This window comes from Eublepharis macularius, chromosome 3, assembly GCF_028583425.1.
Source record: "Eublepharis macularius isolate TG4126 chromosome 3, MPM_Emac_v1.0, whole genome shotgun sequence".
NCBI lineage: Eukaryota > Metazoa > Chordata > Lepidosauria > Squamata > Eublepharidae > Eublepharis > Eublepharis macularius.
The window spans coordinates 38,884,796-38,894,490 of record NC_072792.1 but is presented as its reverse complement, the minus strand read 5'-3'; the positions used below and the strand labels follow the sequence as shown (position 1 = coordinate 38,894,490).

Genomic DNA, 9,695 nt, shown 5'->3' with positions numbered 1-9,695 from the left:
CTGTATTTCTTCCCTGGGATATGTTTATTTCAGGTGGGTAGCTGTGTTGGTCTGCAGTCAAAAAGCAATATCTGGGTCTAATAGTGCCTTAAAGATGAAGGGATCCGATGAAGGGAGCTTTGACTCTTGAAAGCTCATACCCTGGAGATCTAGTTGGTCTGTTGGACCCAGATGTTGCTCTAGTACATCTCTAAGAATTTTCTGCCTCGTCCTTCCACTGCACCTTGCCTCATCTGCAGCAAATGTTCTTAATTTCCTCCTCATCAACCCCCTTTCTGTCTGTGTAACAGGCGGACATTGTGTCACTTTTCTCAGGAAAGAGGGAGCAACCACCCTTGCTGGATTTCTACAAATTATGTTGTGGTTAAAACCACAGGTGTGCTTTCAGAACCAAAAAAACGGGCAAATCTTCAAGATGGTAGTATAAGAGAGGATACCCTTGGATGACACTAACACTGAAAGCCTGGGCAATTACTCCATTCTAAACGCAATGGGCTTCGACTGGGGCAACTCTACCTCACTTTGCTCTATACATCTCTTTCTGCCTGTGAGGATGCTTCTTTCAGAGTCCCCCATCTCTCCTTACTGACAGCTAATTTCCATTTGGGTCCTAATAGGTGGCTGAAGGCTACTCCCTCTCCCATTCTCTGCCTCCCACCCTCGAAGCTGCCTCTTTAGAGATGGAGCAAAGGCTCTGCCGTCCTTCCTTCCTGTGGCTTTTGCCTCCTTCAAGAGTAGCCTGCCAGCCCCTCCCTGCCTGCCTCCTCCTAGCTACCTTGGGCAGGTATTATTGGGGTAGGGCTTGGAACGGGGCCAGAAGCGGAGGCTTTAAAGGCGAGCCCTCCCACCCTCTTCTTCCCACTCCATCCAGCACTTGCCCAAGCCGCTCCTGCGACACCATCCACGGGGCACACCAATGGGTATGCGCCAGGGCGACTGGCTGGAGGGCACCTATGCGGGGGGCGGGGGGTGGGGGGGAGGAAAGCCGTCCTTTGCGGGGTGCAAGTGGCCATTTATCGGGAGCAATTTATCTCAGGGCTGCAACCTTTGGGTCCGAGCGCTCAGACGCCTCTGGGCATTGCCTTGGCTCAGGAGTTCGGGTAAGATTCGCCCTGACTGTTCAGCCAGCGGCCGGGCGCCTTCCCTCCTGGTCCGCAGGCGCTTGTTCCGTTTTGGAGGGAGTTCGGCGGCGAGGGCGAGGGATGCTCCTCAAAGCCCAAGTTTGCAAGGGGGAGGCTGCAGCATGAGGACGGAAGGAGGGGAAGAGGAGCCGGCCTGGGGGGGTGTCGGCTGCACCTAATTGGTGGGCAAGGAAGAGTGGGAGGAGGAAAGGCTGCGCGTGTCTCCCCTTCGGGGGCTGCCGGGAAAGCAAAGCGCGGGATTTGTGGTGCGGACGTCGCTGCTGGTGTGAAGGGCGTTTGTTTGCCAGACTCTCGAGGCGTCGCTTTTCCAGCGGGGTGTCTTAAGTGCCTGGCAGCCACTTTCCCCCTTGGAGCTGGGGTTGCTTCAGGAGTCCGTCAGGCGCAGGCTGCGGTTTCCCCAGAATGGTGGTGCAGTGACGGAAGGGGACGCGTCTCTTGTTGAGCGTCTGTATGGTGAGACGCTACAGCGGCGGGGGGGGGGGGGGATAAGACGCTGACCTTCTGGGCCTTCTGGAGCGCCCCCTTGGAAACCTTCATCCCTCTCAGTCAAAGCAGTGCATACATGTATTTATCTAGCTAGCATTGGTGGCCTAATTGCACTTCCCTTTCCATTTTTCCCTCAGTGCGACCCTGTGAAGTATAAGGAGTGAGTGGGTGGCCCAGCCAGTATGCTGCATGGCAGAGCACCCAGCTCTCCCAGGCTCTAATCCAACACTCTGAGGATTACTGAACAGTGGCTCTTATTCACTATCCTGGAGCTCATTTAATTAGTTCTGAGGCAGCCCTTTTCCACAACTGAACGCCTGCATGGGCTGATTAGGAGAGATGTGACCCAGGTCACTCTCATGAGGTAGACACAGGCCCACAAACCACACCGAAAGCAGCAATGTTTATTTGCAAATGAGTACGTAGAGGGTTGTAGAGGCTTTCTTGAGGTGACGCTGGATGCACGAGCTTCGGTTTCAATGGGGTGCATGTGCTTTAGTTTCAGTCTTCCGTTAATGAGGTGACCTATATAATTAAAAGCAGAAGAGGTGTGCCAGAGTGTGGCATCCCTAGATCTAGGTCAGGCCAGGTGTGTAGAAGTTCACTTGGGTAGCAAACTGATCAACCAGAGCTTTTTTTTTTCTTTTGCACCTGGTTATTTTTTAAACTTTCTGCATTAAAAAGCACAGAGTAAAACTGCAAACTCAAAACCTGGTTTTGGAGTGAGGGTGCCCTCTTAGAAGGAAGTGGGACTGAAATGTTTTCATTTGGCCAGTATCCATGTTTTCCTCTATATAGTTATCTTTCTTTGATAGCTTTACCTGATAAGTATAAAGTTGCTATATTCTTTTCTGTCAAGGCTCCTTTGCCTATGGCAGCTGTACACCTAATGTAAAGAAGTGACGTCTGCACAGTCTCTGTATGTCTTGCAGTCGTTCCTCTTGAATTTCTGCCTGTTATACCGCTGTTAATAACACAAGGACCTGACAAGAAAAGGCTGCAGCTCTTTACTTGCATGAGAAAAAAAACTCCAGTGGGACTTCTAAGAGTGTATATGTGGTTTCTGAAGTGCAATTAAAAACTTTTTAAAAGTTGTCCTCCTGTAATTTATGTTTTTATAAACTCCTTTTTAAAAACAAGTTTTGACCAAAAAAAGAAAAAAGAATGGTTAGGGTTGGAGTAGGATCTATGAGTTCCAGGTTCAAATCCCCACTCTGCTATAGAAGCTTGCTTAGTGATCTTATGCCAGTCACACTTTCTCAGCCTAACCTACCTCAAAGGGTTGTGAGGATAAAATAGAAGAGAATAATGTAAGCCCTTTTGGATCCCCATTGGCAACAAAGGTGAGGTATAATATAAATGTTTTGCAATTTAAAAATAACTGAAATATATTCTTTTTGGGAGGGGTGTATCAAAATGTGGATTGAGTTTCAGTTCAAATTGCTCTAAATCCCAGTTCTACTAAAAACTTTAAGGATTATTTTATAGTTAATGTAGACTGAGATTACCATCTCACTGAGCAAAGTTTATTTATTACAATGTTGTTTCCTTTTGAAAGCTTGAAGCCTTCCTTGAATTATTATATTATTATTATTAATTTCCAGGGCTTTTTTCTGGGAAAAGAGGTGGCAGAACTCAGTGGGTTGCCCTAGGAGAAAATGGTCACATGGCTGACGGCCCAGCCCCCTGATCTCCAGACAGAGAGGAATTTAGATTGCCCTCTATCTGGAGATATGGGGACGGGGCCACCAGCCATGTGACCATTTTCAAGAGGTACCGGAACTCCGTTCCACCGCGTTCCCGCTGAATAAAAGCCCTGTTTATTACATTTCTCAAGTATTAAAAGTGGCTCATACATTGGAGGAAAAACCATTTAGGTTGCAGGAAGACCACTTGGAGAATGGTTGAATCCACCCCTCTGTTTTATGGAATTAAGTCACTTTTGAGTTAGATGTTGAAAGAGTACATAAGAATTATGGTTACTTTGAAATTATATAGTAGAAGTAGAATTATTAGCTAGTCAGAAAAGAAGCTTGTCCTGATTCTATCCCCTTTATATGAAGCTTGTTATGTAGAAGTCAGCAGGTAAAGCTTTCCATGGCATACAGCAAGGATCTCCAACCTTGTTGAGACATTTTTGGGATTTTTAACAACAGGAAGTAGGCACCATAATAAAATGGTTGCCATGGTGGGTGGGGAACTAAGAATAAGACAGTAAGAGGTTCTACAAAATGTTAGTCAGTTCAAAACCTTCCTATCTTCCATCTTCCTGTGATGGAGACCACAGTTCCTAAATGGGTTCTCCCCAAATCATTTCTTTTCCCAGTAAAGTGAAAAAAGCAAATCCAGGATGGGTTCGTTGCTTTGGTGATGAAGCAAGCGAGCATCAGGAGACACACTGGCAGGCACCGTGGTAATCCGCAGGCAGCATGTTTGCCAATGATGTAGAGCTTGGTGTCACCTACTAATCACTGCAAATCAAACTCCAGCCAGTAGTCTAAGAATTAGTAACACTAATTGGAAAGGCAAATCTAGTAAGACTTGAGCTAAACTTAAAGTTTCGACTAGCTAATGTTAAACCAGACTGACTGTGGTGTTAGTGAGTTTTGACATAATAGTGGTTGCCTATCATTAATCCCAGCACTATGCAATGCTCAAAATTACATCTGCAAATTAGAAATGAACATTTTCTCCCTATTTTTTCTCCAAAGGGAGGAAACAATAGGTTTGAGCCATGCTACCACATTAGCTTCCCTGTTGCTTGTTATTCACTACTTTACTACCTCTTCATTGCCAGTCATGTAGCAATTGTACATTAGTATACAGCAATTCTTACAATGTGGAGGCTGACCAGACCTATTTGAGTTTATTACTGTCTCCAGTTCACAGTCTTATTTGCAGTCAAAATATTTCAAGCGGTTATTTATTTAACTCTGGTCTCTCAGCCTCCTACACATTTGCTTTCCTTGTAGCACTCATCCCATTAAAATAAAGAGAAGATAAAGGCCTGGGCTTCAGCTAATGCTGTCTCATTGACTTCAGATGATCCTGCCAGTTTTGCAAAAACTGTTTAAATCAGTTTTTGAGTTCCCTGCATCAGTGCAATAGGTTCACAGCTGATCCATACTATGCCTCTTTAAATATTGATATTTCCATTTGCCAATGCAAGAAAGGCCATTTGCCGAAAAGGTAAACTTAGATGTAAATACTCTGTGTTGAAGAAAGGAACAGGCAATTGATAATGCATGTATTTAATATTGCTTTTGCACACAGGTGCACAAAGAGTTTAGAACTCTAATTACACATTCAGGTAACATTGTTTGAACTACCACAGTTTGCATTTTAGGATACACAGTTCTAAAGAGTCATTAGAGGCAGTGTCTTGTTTATGCAGACTCTTCAGAGTTGGGGGCAGGGGGAGGAACCTTCCAGTTTTCAAGCATTTGAGATTGCATGCTAAAAGCTGTTTATGTACATGGTAGAGGATATACACAATTCCCTTGTCACAAAATGGGCAAAGCTGCACACGTCCCGCCTCTGACAAGGACTAAGGAGATTGTCTGAGTAGGCCCCGACTCTCTCTAATTGTATTTATTCTTATTAGGTGATCAGCAGTATTGTATTAAATTGCCGGAATAGCCAAATAGTACTGCCCGTGGTTAGTGCTTTGTGGACTATGGACCACACGCGTCTAGGAAAAGCAGGAATATAGTGTTTATTTCACACCACCTACTGTAGATATGCTTAGTTCACAAAATTCTAAAGTACAAATGCTTCCTGTACTTGGATTTTATCTTAAAGATAGTGCCACTGGGTACATAGTTGCACAAGAAATGCTGACAGTTGTTATTACTTTAATCTGAAGTAATATATAAATCTGGCTTTCCATACTATGTATAATGGACAAAGCTCAGCTAGAAATCAGAAAGCTTTAGGGGGCTTGGAAGTGGTGGAGGAAGTGAAGAAAGCACCTTGGTACACATACCTACAAATGCACAGACCCTGATCCCATTAAAATCAGTCTAACTGGAATGTGAGCAGCCTTAATAGGCCAGCATAGCCTGATCTTGTCAATGCTCAGAAGCTAAACAAGGGTCAGCCACAGTTAGCACTTGGACTGTAGACTAGCAAGGAAGCCCAGGGTTGCTACACAGCGGAAGGCAGTGGTAAGCCACCTCTGCTGATCTCTTGCCTTAAAGACCCCATGAGATGGAACTTTATGGGGCTGCTGTGAGTTGGTTGCAACTCAACGGCATGATTTACCTTCTAATTTGAATCCCACTGTGAATCCCAAGCAGAGTTGTGTGTAAAGTGCTGTCAAGTTGCAGCCAACTTATGGCAACACAATAAGGTTTTCAAGGCGAGACATTAAGAGGAGGTTTACTGTTGCCTTCCTCTGCGAAGCCACTCCCATCCAAATACTGACCAGGACTGCCCCAGTGTATCTTCCAAGATCTGAATAGATCGGGCTAGCCTGGGCTATGCAGGCCAAGGTAAACTGAGTTGCATACTGTTATCGTTGAACCTGGAAAATCCAGTGGCTGGTTCACATATATCAAAGCTGAATACAAATGTAAAATATATATGGTGCACCCATCAAGAAAATGTGGCAATTACACTACCAAGAGCAGCATGCTCACGGTACCCATGGTTGCTGGCCTACCAATGCACAAGAAGCACAGCGCATAAAACGGATAGTCAGCTGCCAGAACATATACAGAGGGAAAGGAGGGGATGAGAATGCAAACGTAGCGTTGTATAGAAATGTCACAGTATATAAACAAGATAAGCACAGAATTCTCAACTGGCTGTAGCTGGTGATAAGAGTTAATTATCTAGTTATTTTTAAGCAATTTAACACTTGTAAATGGCTAAGGAAAGTGTAAGTTATGTTGAAGTCTCTGTTGTTAAGGTCAAACCCACTGGTGAATTGAGCCATTTCTCATTGGGGCAGCCCTTTGAAGTTCTGTGTTACAAGAGTGGCGACTTTCAGGTCAGCTGATGAATATCCTGGTTGAATGAAATGTTATGAATGGTGCCATTGTTTGTCAAACTTGGATGCCTTAATTTTTTCCTGTGGTGGTTGTCTTGAAGATGTCAAAAGAGCATTGTTGACAGATGGTAGCATGTATTATATTGGAAGATTGTGGGGGGAATAAAATGGAGGTGGGTAAAGGCAAGTCCCGAATCCTTGGAAAAATGGATTAAGTTAATACAGCACTTGTCATTAATACAGTACTTGTCAAACACACTAGTGGAAACTAAAACTGACATTGAAAACACTAACATTACTCCCAGACATTAATCATAATTGACAGCCAGCATGATATAACAAGAGTGTAGAACTGGGATCTGGGAAACCCAAGTTGGAATCTCCATTCTGCCATGGAAGCTTACTAGGTGACCTTGGTCCAGTCACATCCTCTCACCTGAATTTACCTCACAGGGTGGTTGTGAAAATAAAATTGAGGAAAAGAGAACAATGTAAGCTGCTTTAGGTCCTCTTGGGGGAGAAAAGTAGGGTATAAGTGAAGTAGATAGATAAGATAATTTCTCATGATTTCAGCAGTGTGAAAGCTAAGTTTCTGTGGAAGTGCAGAATACAGTCCTGGCTTGTGAAACCAGCTGTCTAAGAATCTGAACATACGCGGGCAATGCCGGATGAACTCTTGGAAGCTAAAGTATCTAATGGAGTTTCCTACTGAAAGATAAGTTTTCAGTACCCTGCATAGCTGCTTGTTCCTTCCCTTAATTAACTGAAAGACAATAAATTGTCAAAAATCCCAATTTATGTCAAAGAAGAAATTTCATGATTGATTAAACTGCACGATGTATTCAGGTTGCAAAATGCAGATTATCTTGGCATAGTACTTGTGGGCAGAGGGGAGTTATGTGCAATGAACACAGAATCCTGTTCATAATCTGTACATCTTGAAACTAGTAACTGCTGTGGAGTTGGACTTAACATCCAGTAGTAGTAGTATTCTTTATTACAGCACTTAGCCAGTACATTTACCATAAAATTTAAGTGCACATTTTACAACCATTTAAAACATGAAGCATATAAGTATATACAATTTAAAAACATAATTTCCTAATATCTATCAAAATTTGTAAAGACCAGGAAGTCAGCATAGTTCTAAGCAAGCAACCGAAATGGAGGCCTACACTCTAATGGGCTTTAACGACCAGAGTACAAAATTTCGCTATCTGGTGTAATGCAGTAGAATCTGAGTTTGACAGCAGTTTCTCTAATTTGTTCTTATCCGAATGTTCTGAGACACCTTCCAGAAAGGGAATAATAAATCTCATACGTGCTTCCTTATAGAAAGGGCATCTCAGGAAAACATGTTCCTGGGTTTCAACCTCCCCAAGTATGCAAGGACATAGCCTCTCATTCCAAGGAATCTTATTAAATCTGCCATCCAGAACAGCAGAGGGTAAGGCAGAACATCTGGCCAAAGTAAGCGCTCTCCTGAGATTATTTACCTCCAGAATGGATAAATAAAAAGCAGGTGCAGAAATGTATCTGTTACTAGGAGGAGCTATGAAAGCAGGAGTGCCTTGTAAATCAGATTGTCATTCAATATCATCAATCCTTTGCCTAACCATTTGCCTTGCTCGATCGCTTCCCATCATGAGAAGCACTTGGGGGGGAAATCCTATTGCCCTAATTTTCTGTCTAGTGGCAATCATCCACTTAGACTGAAAATCATCGGTTAAGATTAGGGGTAATAAACCACAAGGATTTAAATTTATCCTTATCCATAGGAAAATGGAATGCAGGGTGATCTTTGCTTCAACTTTCTGCATGCCAGTCTCAAGGCGAACCATTGCATTAGAAACACACTTTGGAACTTGAAGGACCACTCTCAAAAATTTCTATTGAACTAACTCTAAAGGTGCAAAACAAGAAGTTGGTGGTCCAAGAAGGGACCCGTATAACATCTGAGTTAGTGATTTGGCCCTAAACAATTTTAAGGCCGCCTGCCAAAATATCCCCCTAAAGTGCGGAAGAACTTAAGTATACTTTGAGCAGATCTATCTCCCACACATGCTGGTGCATGACTATGCGCGACCTTGGATCCTGAAGCTTGGATAATCATTCCGAGATAACGATAATGAGTAACCTGCTCAAGAATATGGCCATTTATACTCCAATTTCTACTTTGAGGTCTCTTACCGAAGGCCATCACCTTCGTCTTTTGATAACTAATGTCCAGTTTGTAGTTATTACAATAGCTGGCAAATCTCTTGAGTGTTCTCCTTAAACCAATAGGAGTTCTAGAGAGAATGACCACATCACCCGCATACAGGAGAATGGAAATGGGACACCGTGCCAATTTAGGCGAGTGGAGATCAGTCCCATTTAGATGGTCCACCACATCATTGAGATAAAAGTTAAAAAGAACTGGGGCTAACATACACCCCTGCCTAACTCCTTTAAAGGTGGGGATTTTATCTGTTAAATGTCCCTGACCAGTACATCTCACCCTCAGTGAGGTTTGTTCATAAAGAACACGTATAAGAGCTAAGAGCCTCCTGTCTATAGTAGAGGCTTCTAATTTGTTCCAAAGAATAGATCTGGAGATGGAATCAAAGGCCGCTTTAAGATCAATAAAAGCTGCATACAGGGAGGATGGTCCCTTACCAGAATATTTTTCAATGAGGTGCTGGAGTATGAGACAATGGTCCATCGTAGATCTACCCTGCCTAAACCCAGCTTGTTCCTGGACCATTATATCATCCTGCTCCAACCATGATGTACATTTTTCCAGGAGATGTTTGGCATAAAGCTTGCTGATGACACTTAGTAAACTTATAGGCCTATAATTGGCGGGGTCTTTTCTACTGCCTTTTTTATAAAAAGGAACTACCACAGCGACTATTGTTATATAAGCAATAAAATGTGCATGCTCTGTAAGCCCAAAATCAGTATCTCTTCATTTAAAGCAAACACAGAAAAAGCCTCCCATTTGTTCTGCGCTCATAATATTGCTAGAGTTATAGTGAAGTATAATTATAACAAATATTTTAACAAACACCGAACTGTCACAATTTTATCTT

General features: G+C 43.2%; 1 protein-coding gene across 1 annotated transcript in view; it reads left to right on the top strand.

The window, feature by feature from the left end:
- The first annotated feature begins 865 nt into the window (after nt 1-865).
- Nucleotides 866-9,695, top strand: part of SLC15A1 (solute carrier family 15 member 1) — a 63,511-nt gene continuing 54,681 nt past the window's right edge. Inside the window, exon 1 of the mRNA XM_054973589.1 lies at nt 866-920. Coding sequence (XP_054829564.1) covers nt 917-920 — 4 coding nt within the window. The 5' untranslated portion in view covers nt 866-916. The remainder of the gene's footprint in view (nt 921-9,695) is intronic.